Genomic DNA, 13,792 nt, shown 5'->3' on the forward strand with positions numbered 1-13,792 from the left:
TGCACGCTGCTGTCAATCGCAGCCGCTCGTTCATAAAAAATCTCTATCATCAAACGCCCATCCGGAATATACCTTCTTCAAACACACGCGGATGCCACGCAGAAACGTGATTTCTTATCCACGGTCCACTGGCCACCGGTGGGCCTGCCAGCACTATAAGGAGCCGTCTCGGGTTCGGGGAATTCCGACACCGATCAGCAAATAACCGACGACGCCTTTCACACCGTCTGAGCCTGAGAAGGAGGAGACGGAAGGCAGCCCCGGCCGGCAGTGATCGTCTTCTACTCCGGTTTCGGTCGGATCCCTCCTCCTCCTTGTGATTGGTTCGGCATGCGTTTAATTTCCTGCCGCTCCTTTTAATATTTTCTTTCTTTCCAAATAGCCTCTGCTGTGTTCCGGGTGTTCGATCTTGACTCGGACCACCACCCGCTGCTGCTCCTATCCATCTGCTCAATTCCTTTCTTGATGTTTCTCTTCTTTTGCATCCTTAGGTGCTATTGCTGCTACCCAAGAGGATTCCTCCACGAGCCTTGGAGGAAGGTGGGTAATCGTCACCCGTAACCAAATTCTTGATCGGGATCGGGCCATTCTTGGGTTCGCCGATTCTTTCAAAGAAATCTCGTAGTATATTTGCTTGTTTGATGGCGTTTTAGGTGATTTTCAGCCAATCTATGCCGTTCCGGTTTTTTTTTTTTGTTGTTGTTGTTGTTTACGGTCGCGTTTCTCGTGGATTTGAATGGAGCATCTTGATTTGGTTGGATTTCGAGACAATCTTCGACTCGTTTTGGGTATTCCGTTATCGTCTATGCCGAACTTTTTCTGAAAGATTGAAAAAAGAATCCGCTCGTCTTTTTTCTATTAAACTAGTGACGCCTGATGGGCCTTTTTCTGTTCTTGCCGGATAGAACGTTGATGGCCTTTTGAGCAATCCATCGATAATTTTTGGCTTTATCCGGAACGCCTCTTTCTAGAGATCTTTTTTTTTTTTTTTGATGAAAATCGTCTTTCTAGATATCTGGATAGGCGACCGTCTTTTTCCCCCCTTTAATCTTTCGTTTTCTTAAAAAAGAAAATAAATATATATATCCTCTAGTGAATTTTCCTGAAAAAATAATCCTCTAGTGAATTCTTAGTTCTGGTGTTTAATATTTCGATGGTTTTTATGTCCTGAATGTGTTCCACGAGGCCGGATCGGGTTTCAGAGTTACACTTTGAATTTTTGGACTGTTCCAAATACCAAAGGGGTTTTTCCTGCAGCTTCCGTAATCTACAGTTGACGCTATTCATGGACTTGCTTTGCTTCGCTTTGTCTTGTAGAACTAACAAGGCGAAGTTGTGGAGATGGCTGCTGGAACAGTTCCTGCTTTTCCTGGTCTCAAGACCCGGGATTGCGGCTTGAGCTTTGCAAAGAGCATAGACTTTGCAAGGGTTTCCTGTGTTCCTGGTCCGCAGAGGTTGAAGTTTCGGAGAGCCAAGGTGCCTGTGATGAGGAATGCCATTTCTGGTTCGGATACCGTTCAGATGCAGCCTGCTTCAGAAGGAAGTCCTCTCCTAGGTACTACCTCTCGCCTAGGGATTTTATCATGTTACACTTCTCTAGTCATCTAGCTTTGTCGACGACAGTTATTTCGCACTACCTTGTGCATAGAATATCGTGGCATGTTAGCAACTGGTATGCTGGAATCATGTCTGAGAGCCTTGCGAGTTCCTTACCAACTACGTTTTTTTATGTTGCCCCCCTGTTTTCTCTCTTTTTGTCTCTCCAATTTATTAGAACTTTGGGGAATTGTTTAGTTTCCATCATTGATTTTCAATTTTTTCCAAAAAGGAATTTTCTTTCTTCCTCTAGTTTGTTTATTTGGTTCTCATCATTACAAGGTGTGATTAGAAGTTGTCTAACTTGTTCTCTGACATTTGTTTGTAGTTCCTAGACAGAAGTACTGCGAGTCAGTCCACAAGACTGTCAGGAGAAAAACCCGTACTGTGATGGTTGGAAATGTGGCTCTTGGCAGTGAGCATCCTATAAGAGTTCAGACAATGACTACTTCCGACACCAAAGATGTGGCTAAAACTGTCGAGGAGGTTCATTTACTTCCCTGTTTTCTGTCAGTTGAAACATATGATGGTTATTGCTTTTAATATTAGATGTTCAAAGTTGTGCATCGCTTTCTTTGATGTCCATTGTGATATTTTGTACATGAAATATTCCTAGTTCCACATTTCCAACTTTTCATATTCCCTGATGCTTGTTAAAAATAATTAATTTGTTAAATAGAACCCATTATATTTGTTAATATCAGCATAGATAAAATAGTGATTTAGGCTGCATAACATGCTTAGATAAACCAAGTCTGAAATTGTAGTGTTGGAACATTTGTATTCTTCATTAGAAAAGCCGTCCAAACTAGTGTGGATTCAAAAGGATGTCTTTTTCAACTTTGGTCAAGTCTGCAATAGAGAGTGTTTGTTAGGATGACAGGTTGTCAGAGAAGAAGATAAAGGAAATGGGAAATAAAAAAATAAAAAATGATGAGGATTTGACTGTGAGATAGGTTGAGCATGGACTCCGTCCATAGAGATTAGACCAGTCAAATTCTCAAATGAACTGAAGGAGATTTTGCTGGTTTACATCTGAGTGCATCATTTGCATACAAAACATGAGTTTCCCATTTAATAACATTATGACATGAACCTATGCTAGGTTCCCTCCTGTATCTTATCTTTATGGTTCAAAGTCACATATGGCATATGCTAGCTTGAAGAAGTATCAAACTTGATACACAGTTTATTCTTTATACTCTCTAATATTCTTTTATAGATGTCAATATAGGAACTAACAATCAATTTGTACCACAGGTTAACCCTAATAATCAATATATATTGACTTATACAGTGCGACATCTATTGTTGATTTTAAACCATACTTCCTTTTTGGATGGTCCACGCAGTATTGAACAAATATCAAGCTCCACAAGTTTCAGCACTTTATTCTCCTAATTTAGGTTCATGTGCATGTTTTCCAACAGACAAGTTTCCCTTATGCTAAATTTTGTCATTTCATCTGGGGCATTTCAAATGCTATGGCTTCTTGTTCTTAAGATTATTTTAGAAGGAATACATGCTCTCATTGATGCACTTAAATTGGATGTGTACTGGACTCAAGCATTTGTGTCGACAGGTAATGAGAATAGCAGATAAAGGAGCAGATTTGGTCCGTATTACAGTTCAGGGAAGGAAAGAAGCAGATGCTTGCTTTGAAATCAAGAACAGTCTTGTTCAGAAAAAGTAGGTCTTGAATTTCTTGATCATTGTCTGGATTGTAGGAAGAAGTTAAGCTTTTATATATGTTTTATTTTCATATAGCTAATGCTGTTTTGTTCAGCTATAATATTCCTCTTGTGGCTGATATCCATTTTGCTCCTTCGGTTGCACTGAGAGTGGCTGAATGCTTTGACAAGATCCGTGTCAACCCGGGAAATTTTGGTCCGTGTGCTTTAAGTTTTCTTTATCCAATTTGTAGAAGCATAGAACCTCTCATTAGTATCTAAGTAATGGTTAGCTTCCTAAGATCACTGAGACAGTTTGCTTGCAGCTGATAGGAGGGCCCAGTTTCAGAAGATAGAGTACACTGAGGATGATTATCAGAAAGAGCTTGAGCATATTGAACAGGTCGGAGAATTTTTCTTTTTTTTTTGTTTTTGTCTATTCAGGCTCTCTATAAATTGCACAGGCATGGTTCAGCCATACTGTTGCAGAAAATATGAATGATAAAGGCCTTTAGCATGCTAGTGAAGTTATCTAATTTATGTGAAGCTACTCTGTAGAGAGTCATTATAGAATTCAGGCTGTAAATACCTCAAGTGAATTACAACACCTCAGATGTATGATTTACATAACTATATATAGAATTTTGCCACTTTTATATGATATGTTCCTTTCCTGGACTTTAGACCATCTCTATATCAGGGCTGTTGAAGCCTTTTTGATGGGGATATCGGAGCTGATTATTTACCCGCCTAGTGCACCATCTTATTTGCATATTTATTTTATTTTATTTCTGGGCTTGTTTGCATTTTAGGGCTTATCTGTGTTATTTTTGGGACTTATTAGGAGTTATTTCTGTGTAAGGGGGTTTTACGTTAATTGTGTTTATTTGGGCCCTATAGGGACTATTTTCATAATTAGGGTTTTAATGAAGGATTAAAGGTCTTCTCCCCCACCTCTCTGTCTCCCGTCTCTCTTCCTCCCTTCATGTCTCTCTCTTCCTCCTCTCTTCTTCTCCCTCTTCTCCTCCTTTCTGCCACTCTTCCTCTCTTCTTCTCCTCCTGTTCTTCCTCCCTCTTCCTCTGTTTCCTATTTTAAAGCCACAGCAGTCATCCCGAGTTGGACCCTTCACCGCAGCCGCTTTCCCTGTGTCTGGTGCGGCATCAACTTTGGGTTTTAATAAAGGATTAAAGGTTTTCTCCCCACCTCTCTGCCTCCCGTCTCTCTTCCTCCCTTCCTGTCTCTCTCTTCCTCCTCTCTTCTTCTCCCTCTTCTCCTCCTTTCTGCCGCTCTTCCTCTCTTCTTCTCCTCCTGTTCTTCCTCCCTCTTCCTCTGTTTCCTATTTTAAAGCCACAGCAGTCATCCCGAGTTGGACCCTTCACCGCAGCCGCTTTCCCCGTGTCTAGTGCGGCATCACTTTTTAGTCCTCTTCATCAAAATTTTGTTATCTCATATGACATTAATCCTCATCAACATATGTTTAAGACTTGTAAGTTGCAACAGCCTGCGTAGAAACCTACATTTTGCACCCATTGTATGCCTGCTAGCTAGCTAACCTTTTTCATTTTGTCGGTATGCATTGCAATCTTCTTCAACCTTTTACTATCGGATCAATCATTGGTTTTTCTTTGTCAAGCCAGGTTTTCTCTCCATTGGTTGAAAAATGTAAGAGATATGGACGGGCAATGCGTATTGGAACAAATCATGGAAGTCTTTCTGATCGTATAATGAGTTATTATGGTGATTCTCCTAGGGGAATGGTGATTGGATTCTCTTACTCTCCATTTGTTTCCCTGTATTTCAAAATGAGTTTTTGCTGAAGTCCTTGCTTACTCATCTCTTAACAGGTTGAGTCTGCATTTGAGTTTGCAAGGATCTGCCGTAAGTTGGATTTTCACAATTTTGTCTTCTCAATGAAAGCAAGTAATCCAGTAATCATGGTCCAAGCGTATCGAATGCTTGTCGCTGAGATGTTTGTTCAAGGGTGGGACTATCCATTGCACTTAGGGGTTACTGAAGCTGGTGAAGGTGAAGATGGACGAATGAAATCTGCTATTGGCATTGGAACTCTTCTTCAGGTACAAGCTTTTTGGAAATCTGAAGATTGACTTTTTTGTAGTTGAGGAGGTAATGAAGTCCTTGGGAATCATGACATTTATTATAAAGGGAGGATTAAAAAAAATGAAATCTTATGGTTTGTTACTTCCTTTTGCTTGCATAATCAATAAACACAATCTTGCATAAGCTCTTGTCCTGTCATGTGCTTTATAAGTAGAAGCAAGAACAAATGAATGCATGTTTTCCATTGCCAGAAACACCTAAAATTGAAAGTTTTTCCTTATCAGTTTGCATTTTTGAGGATGTCCTAAGAAGGGCCTTTAGTATATTAATTTTTTTAAGGATTAAATCTCTAAAGTTGCAGAACAAATGGTGATCATCTAGTACAAACGTATAAAGAAAAATGCAGAAGGAAATTGTAAGAAAATGGGAAATATGTAGTTTGGCCAGCATATTTGCTTCCACATTGCAAGTGAGGTATCTTCATAAGTAGAAACAATTGAACTATATAGCTTCAACCAACTTTTGAGTTTTCATTTGCTGGATATCTAACGACTCCTCCAAAGTGCAAAATCTTCATTTTTTACTTATGTGTGGTTCGCTTAGTGAGATATGTACAACTGTTTCTCAAGTGCAAAATCATCTAACTTGAGAGACCTTCCAAACACTCCCACCCTAACCCAAAGAAGAAAAAAAAGAAAAAAAAAAAGGAGCAAAAGCAATGTTCATAACGACCTTTGGAAAGATATCTCATGGCTTTTATGCTCTTTTTTTTGCCCAACACATACACAACGAAGTCCCCTTATGGCACTTCTGTGTGATTTACGTCCCCATGGCATTGAGATATATCAGATATGAGGGTTAACATTCTCTCTGCTGACTGGTATCAAGTCTTTGTATGAAATACTAGTTACTGATTCTAAAACTGCCTTGAGGTGTAAAATTTTTGCTGATTCCATGCATTGGTGGTAGAACAAAGGTCATGAAGGTCTTAATTTTGGCATTTTGTAGGATAATTATGGATGTAGATGTCTTTAAATGAACCACCATTACACCAGGGGGTTGCTAACTTTATGGTAGGTTAAATTTGGCAGTGGGGAATTAATCAAGGATGGTGTACATGATTGACTTAATCTTATGATACTATTAATAAATGTAGTTTCCAAACGCCTGTTTTGCTACAGGATGGGTTGGGGGATACAATCCGGGTCTCCCTCACAGAACCACCAGAGGATGAGATTGATCCTTGCAGAAAACTAGCAAACCTTGGCATGCAAGCTGCAAATGTTCAAAAAGGAGTCGTAAGTCTCTTTTCTGTCACGCACTTTGTCATTTTGCTCAAGTGAAACAGGCTTTGATGTGCATCTGTAGGCTAGGGTTATTGTTCTAGCTATCAATACAAACAGGCATATTATATGTCTGTACATCTCTGCATGTGTATGTCTCTATGCATGCATGCATATTTGAAACCTAACTTGTATCAAATAATGCTTTTTTGATAGGTTCCTTTTGAAGAGAAGCATAGACGTTACTTTGATTTCCAGCGTAGAAGTGGTCAATTACCAGTGCAGAAGGAGGTTAGCCTTGAGTTTATGCTTAGTTTGGCTCACATATTCAGATCTTTTTTATTTTTTTCTCCTTTTCATGATGCAGGGTGAAGAGGTGGATTACCGAGGAGTCTTGCATCGTGATGGCTCTGTTCTTATGCCAGTGTCCTTGGATAAGTTGAAGGTCAGTTTTGGCTTTGTATGTTCTCCATTAATATCTGTTTCGTGTTGCGTTTCCCCTTATGATAATTTTGTATAAATTGAAAGTCAATATGTAAGACTTGTCTTTAGTTGCGAAATATCATGCAACACTCATGTAGCGGGAGTGACAGTTATACAGACTGAGTATTCCCTGTTTCTTTAGTTCAGCTTACAGCATATTGTCTATGTTACATATTTTAGGTAGATAATATCTGTTTCTGGTAATTTGATACTCTCTACCTCTCTTAGAATTTAATGGAAATTACTGATCTTCTACTTCATGATTTCATATTGGTCAACGATTTGACAATTACTTAGTTTACCCTCTATGGTTAGGTTATTCACGATTCTCATGTTGACAATAGTTTTCTCTCCTCCAGGCACCAGAAATTCTTTACAAATCTCTTGCAGCAAAGCTTGTTGTTGGCATGCCATTCAAGGTTTATGGTTCTTACTTAATTGCTGATTTGATATCCATTTAAGGTAGTAAATACTTAACATATCTGGTACAAACTTCAGGATCTGGCAACGGTAGACTCAATTCTTCTGAGAGAGCTTCCATCAGTAGAAGATGTTGATTCTGTGAGTACTCTATGCACTTCTTTTAGTGAAGGAAAGAAATCGTCATCCAAAATGTGTTTTGGTATCATCAGAGTTGAGAAGATTAATATTTTATAGTTTCTTATTTGTACATTCTCTATAAATCACTAACAGAGTTATGGGAATGCTTGGAGCTGACTGAAAGTTATTAATCTATGATCAGAGGTTAGCTCTTAAAAGGTTGATCGATATAAGTATGGGTGTCTTGACACCATTGTCAGAACAGCTGACAAAGCCTCTTCCTCATGCCATTGTCCTTGTAGACCTCAAGGAACTCTCTACTGGTGCATACAAGCTTTTGCCAGAAGGTAAGCTTTTTTTGATCTACTCTCTGTAACTTTTGAGCAAATAAAACTTCTTGTGCTTCATAATGTTTTCTTAGGCGCTCAGCTGATTGCATTAAATATTGTGCCTGTTTACTTGATGCCATTCGTCTTTTAGGCACTCGATTAGCTTGCACCATCCGTGGGGATGAACCCTATGAGGAGCTAGACATCCTAAAAGATGTTGATGGTATAACAATGTTGCTACATAATCTTCCCTATGGCGAAGACAAAGTCAGCAGGATTCATGCGGCGAGGAGGTAATGATCTTAGTGGCTACATTATCTAGTATTGCAAACAACTAGTCATTGTTCCATCTGGGAATCCCCATCTTGTTGTCTGTGACAGGGCAGCCTTGTTTGCTCCTTTTCCTCAGAGCCAAATTTTTTTTATGTGTCTGTCCAACCTAATATTTCATCTTTAAAGCTTTCAAGCTGTAATTTAAGTTCACATGTAGAAGTAAAATCAGTTGATGTTTTGCTCATCCATCATGCTGCAGGCTATTTGAATATTTGGAAGATAATGTGCTAAACTTCCCAGTAATCCATCATATACAATTTCCTGAAGGGATCCATAGGTAACTGCATGGTTCTAATAAATCTTTGAGGAATGGCAGACTGGGTAAATTTTTTTCCCTCACACTAGTCGTCCTATTCACACTTCACAGAGATGATCTAGTCATCGCTGCTGGGAGCTATGCTGGTGCTCTTTTAGTTGATGGCCTTGGGGATGGAGTACTGCTTGAGGCTTCTGATCACGATTTTGACTTCTTGAGAAATACATCTTTTAACTTACTTCAGGGTTGCAGAATGCGCAACACAAAAACCGTAAGCTTTTTATTCTAGTGTTGTTTTCTTTCCATTGAGTGAAACTTGTCAACAATCTTGATTCTTAAGACTTGTTACCTGATTGTCAAGGAATAATTCATGCATAAAACTGTACTGCAGGAGTATGTCTCATGCCCATCTTGTGGCCGTACACTCTTTGATCTTCAAGAGATAAGTGCCCAAATTAGGGAAAAGACGTCACACTTGCCTGGCGTATCGGTAAATTCATGATCCTATCATCTGAATATGTTGTTAAAGTTTAGCAGACATTAATAGTTTGCTCTTTTCTCTTGCAGATTGCAATCATGGGTTGTATTGTGAACGGGCCAGGAGAGATGGCTGATGCAGATTTTGGATATGTTGGTGGTGCTCCAGGAAAGATTGACCTCTATGTTGGGAAGGTAAGTTTTGTTTCACCCGCTGAAATCACTGCATGTTCATAATTTTCTTTCCGTAAATTCATCTGATCATGCAGTTAACTCCATTTAGTTAAAATGTTTCAAGTATTGCATGTTAGTGCATGAGATTGATGTCGATGTCTTTCCAGAAGTTATATATGTTAAAAAGTTTTGAGTGTTTCGCTGCTGGAAAATATGTAAGGCTTGAAGTATCTCATGGAATACTTTTCAAATACCCATGCTTTTCATTGTCAAGACAGGTGGCTTATGGTTGATGGGGCTTTCATTCTTACTGGACTAGATTGGGTTACGTATTTGATGAATTTGATTAGGGGATATCTTCAAGTTCCTAGTAGTCCATCCCAGTTTTTTCGGCATCTTGAAACACAGTTGCGTTATTGTTAAATCTGACCAGAATCTTTTTACACTGCCATTTTCAAAATTCAGTTTCACAAATTCTAGTTTTAGAGAATGAATGTTGTACAAAGATGGGACTACTTTGACCTCTCTTTTGACTTCTAGGATGCCTCCACACATTAAACATCCTTCTTGTTTCATCTTTGAGATGGTTTGAAACTGGAATTTTGATTGCTGCACCTTTTTTAGATTCAACAATAAGACATTTTTGCCTGGAAAGCTACCATGAATTTATTAATTGTAAGAAGTAATTAATACAAACGAAGCAACAGGAGCAGATCTATTATGGGAAATTTATTTTATTGAAAGCTGACACAATGACTTCCATGTATCAGACGGTGGTTAAGCGAGGTATTGCAATGGAGCATGCAACTGAGGCGTTAATTCAGCTGATAAAAGACCATGGTCGTTGGGTTGATCCACCTACTAACGAATAAGATCTGGACCGTGTCACAGAAGTATGAGGCATTTGCTGATGGTTACATTTTATGGGCCTCTTTCAAATATTTATGTTAAAAGTCTGCCTATACATGTGTCCGCTACAATTCCAATCAAATGAAAAGGTTTTACATTCTACAAATTATTCCCTTGATTGCTTGGATGACAGTGCTATTAACTAAGATTTAGCTGTTGGTTTATGTTCGTCGCAGTCTGAGTTGCAGATGCTCAGAAAAAAAATACAGTAACTTGAAGTGTGCAGGACATCTGAATTGCCTTGATATCTGTCCCTCTGGGAAGCATGGTACGCACTTCAATGACAAATATACAGGGCATTAAGCTAGCGAATTTCAAAAGGTGGACTTCTCAAATGCACTGGAAATTTACCATCGTGCCCAGAGTTGAGGCTGTAATGTACTAATGTTAATGAAAGTGACTTGTTTTTAAGGGCAATCAAATCGCCGGTCATATTGGCTTTAGTCATCTAGGTCATCTGGGGGGCTTTAGTTCGATCGGTTCATGATGAAAAACCTCCAATATAATTCAGCCAAAGATTTTGCGCTTGGAAAGAAGTTACTTACAACTTCACATCACAGATTGGAAAATGGGGCCTATCTTTGGATATCCTGTTCCCAGGCTAATGATGGGAAAAAACATAGAATGCTTCTGCCAGAGAACAACATAGAATGTTTCTGCCAAAAGCCACCATGGAAAAGGCATTTGATTTTCGCTATCATTGAGACTTTCATGGCCAAAATTCTTAGATAACAAAATCTTTGAAGCTGTCGTTTGTCTTGGATCACAAAATCTTTAGTGCTGCAGTGTTCTGGGCTTTGTTGGAAGCAGGGGCAAACTACGAAAGCTTGCTCAAAATAGCCCTTGACCCTAAAGACGCAAAGCATCACTTTTCAAAAACCTCATAAGTGAATATGCAAAATTATAAAAGATAAACTAAAAAATAAATATATTAGAGAAGCTATAGAAGTAGCATAAGTTAAGAATAAAATAATGAAAAAATGATTTAGATGATATGGACAATGCACAATAACGATGTGAGGTTTTCCTAAGGAGGCTGTGAAGTTTTCCTAAGGAGGCTTTAGTAAAGGGAGGTACTTTGGCCTATGTTGAAGATGGTGAGGAAAAAAGAAAAAGATGTAAGGTGAATTTAGGGTTGGCAATACTTAAGTCCTTTAATCCATTTAACTTGATTCAACTTATTATAGGTCAAACTAGATTGCCTGATAAATAAAATGGTCAGGCTCATATTTGGATTTTTGACTCATTTAATAAACAATTGAGTTTGGGTTAACAAGTTTTTGACATATTCTTTATCCGTCACAATCCATATCTAGTTCGACCTGACTCAATTGCCATACTTAGGTAATATAGATAGAGGTTGTAAGGAGGGATAAGGAGAAACTTAGAATAATATTAGATGTGGCTCTAGATACGAATACTTGGCGAATAAAGATCCATAAAGCTGATACCGAGTAATTTCGAAAAGATTAGATGGTTATGCTATGTTATATTGCATATTATAATATTGTATTATGATTGATTAAATTATATTTAAAATTATATATATTATATTATACTATATTATCTTAAATTACTATAATATAATATAATATTAAATTGGGGTTTTGCGTGCAACCCTCCTAAATATTGGAATTTGTATGAATACCCTCTAATGCAGGAGCAAGGCGCCCAAGGCCTTAAATCCTTCATTACCATGGCCAATTAACGCCAACCCAAGCCATCACACCAGAAAATTAGAGTGAGAGATTTCTGCTGCATATTCTAGGCCGCACTATATCCCTATGCCTTCACCCTCCCAAAATTGATATTTGCATGTAGACTTTCATCAAACACTTATTTTGTATGTATACCTTTCTTCTTCTTCTTTTTGCGTATGCACCATACCATCTAACGCCATTAAAAAATTAGAAGTTTAAAATTAAAATGATGAAAATACATGGGTAAACATGCAAAAAAAAAATATTTATAAAAATATATAACAATTTTAGAGGATATTCATTCAATTTCATATATTTAGGAGACTATGCATGCAAAAAAATTCTTGAATTTTTGCATAAATACCCTTCTAAATATTTAAATTTGCATGAATGCCCTCCAAATTAATATTTACGTGCATGCCCTCACAAAATACTATTTTTGTATGAATATCTTTGACATAGTGATTTAGCTAACGTGATTAGCCAAAATCATATTTATTTAAATTTAAAATTAATTAAAATTATGAAAGCATCTTTTTACTGCTGAAGCAGGTAATAGGTTAACAGGTCTTACCGAAAACTAATATCCCTATTTTTTTTGAGAAATTTTTCAATCTCTCTCGATCCTCTCTTTCACTTCTCCATCCGAAATTAAAATCATTCTCTTGACAACCTTCTCCACCATACACAATCCTTCATTATATCTTTTGCTACATGAAGATAGTCAGGTCCTGCCTTTAGCTTTATAAATTATTTCAAAAAAATATTGTGAAACATTTGTAATACTTATCTTTTAGTGTATGAGATTTGTAATATTTATCTTTTAGAATTGAAAAAATTTTATGAGCAGGTTAGTGGCTGAATTAAAATTACTGTAACAAGATGGGGCCCATACACTGGATCTTTTCTTCTTCTAAAAAATTGAAGCTCTAAAAAAAATAGCTTAAGGTATACAACGTAAGGAGTGGCCTTCTACCATGCCGCAGAGATTATTAATAAGTATGAAGGGTTCGAAGTTCTTCAATAATATTGCTTAGGGATGATGATGTTGTTCTTCTACCTATGAGCATAATAGTAGCAAGAAAGCTTGATTATTGCAATCTATCGTATGCTTTTAAGAGATTCTAGTTCTTTTTTAATATTTTAATACATGCTCTTATATGTGCCTCTATTAACAATAAATATTATAAGCTATATTTCGATAAGATAAGATATAGTGATTGATATAAATAAAGAAGAATAAAGTAGAATAATTCCATAATTAGTGAAAGAACGTCCATAATTTTTTTTGTTATCTAATTGTTGAATCAATCTTTTTTTTAAATAATATTTTTATGAAAAATATTGAGGAGCGGGCACTAGACAAATTCGAGTGTTAAAACATGTTGAAATAGAAAAATTAAAATTAAAATTTTTTGCATGTAAACCCTTCTAAATATGTAAATTGCATGAATACTTTCGCAAAGTATTATTTATATATATACCCTTCCATTAAGGGTATTTTAGTTATTTTTAATTTTAAACTACTAATTTCTTGACTGTATTAGATGGTGTGCGCACATATACAAGAAAAAAAGAAAAATGAAAGGTATATACGCAAAATAAGTATTTTATAAGGGTATACATACAAATATCAATTTTGTGAATGTATTCATGTAAATTTCAATATTTAGGAGGATACATATGCAAAAAATTCTATTAAATTATATACTATATTATAACATATTATAATCTTACATACTACTATATAAAATTGTATAATATAATATAATATATTATTATATTATTATATTATTGGTATAATATAGAGTAATAATATAATAATTATAGGATATTATATATAATATAATAACATCACTAAAGGTAGTTTGACTATGTCAGTTATAGCATGATCATTACCTTCGCAAATAGAATTAAAGCATGTGTCAAGGAGAGAGGCTAACCTCGATCGGAAGATTAAGAAGATGGAACGCTAGATTGAGA

At 36.9% G+C, this 13,792-nt stretch overlaps 1 protein-coding gene across 2 annotated transcripts; it reads left to right on the forward strand.

The window, feature by feature from the left end:
- Positions 1-134: 134 nt before the first annotated feature.
- On the forward strand, positions 135-10,218 carry LOC103719733 (4-hydroxy-3-methylbut-2-en-1-yl diphosphate synthase (ferredoxin), chloroplastic). 2 transcript variants are annotated; one of them, XM_008809114.4, is made up of 21 exons: positions 135-295; positions 492-540; positions 1,318-1,555; positions 1,925-2,082; positions 3,179-3,285; positions 3,383-3,483; positions 3,593-3,669; positions 4,905-5,024; positions 5,112-5,342; positions 6,507-6,623; positions 6,825-6,899; positions 6,976-7,053; positions 7,451-7,510; positions 7,590-7,652; positions 7,834-7,978; positions 8,112-8,253; positions 8,493-8,570; positions 8,661-8,820; positions 8,941-9,039; positions 9,117-9,221; positions 9,971-10,218. In XM_008809114.4, the coding sequence occupies exons 3-21, from the start codon at positions 1,342-1,344 to the stop codon at positions 10,070-10,072; spliced, it is 2,232 nt and encodes a 743-aa protein (XP_008807336.1). In that variant the 5' UTR covers positions 135-295; positions 492-540; positions 1,318-1,341; the 3' UTR covers positions 10,073-10,218. The 2 variants fall into 2 exon arrangements, with proteins under 2 accessions (XP_008807336.1, XP_008807344.1); XM_008809122.4 differs by having other exon boundaries at positions 145-323.
- Positions 10,219-13,792: the final 3,574 nt, after the last annotated feature.

Source organism: Phoenix dactylifera, chromosome 18, assembly GCF_009389715.1.
Source record: "Phoenix dactylifera cultivar Barhee BC4 chromosome 18, palm_55x_up_171113_PBpolish2nd_filt_p, whole genome shotgun sequence".
In the NCBI taxonomy this organism is placed as follows: Eukaryota; Viridiplantae; Streptophyta; class Magnoliopsida; order Arecales; family Arecaceae; genus Phoenix; species Phoenix dactylifera.

Excerpts from the sequence above, each read along its gene's own strand:
- LOC103719733 (XM_008809114.4), top strand. The coding sequence starts at position 1,342 with ATGGCTGCTGGAACAGTTCCTGCTTTTCCTGGTCTCAAGACCCGGGAT. Across the intron at positions 8,254-8,492 it reads AGGATTCATGCGGCGAGGAG|GCTATTTGAATATTTGGAAG; the intron begins GTAATGATCTTA and ends ATCATGCTGCAG. Across the intron at positions 9,040-9,116 it reads CACACTTGCCTGGCGTATCG|ATTGCAATCATGGGTTGTAT; the intron begins GTAAATTCATGA and ends TTTCTCTTGCAG.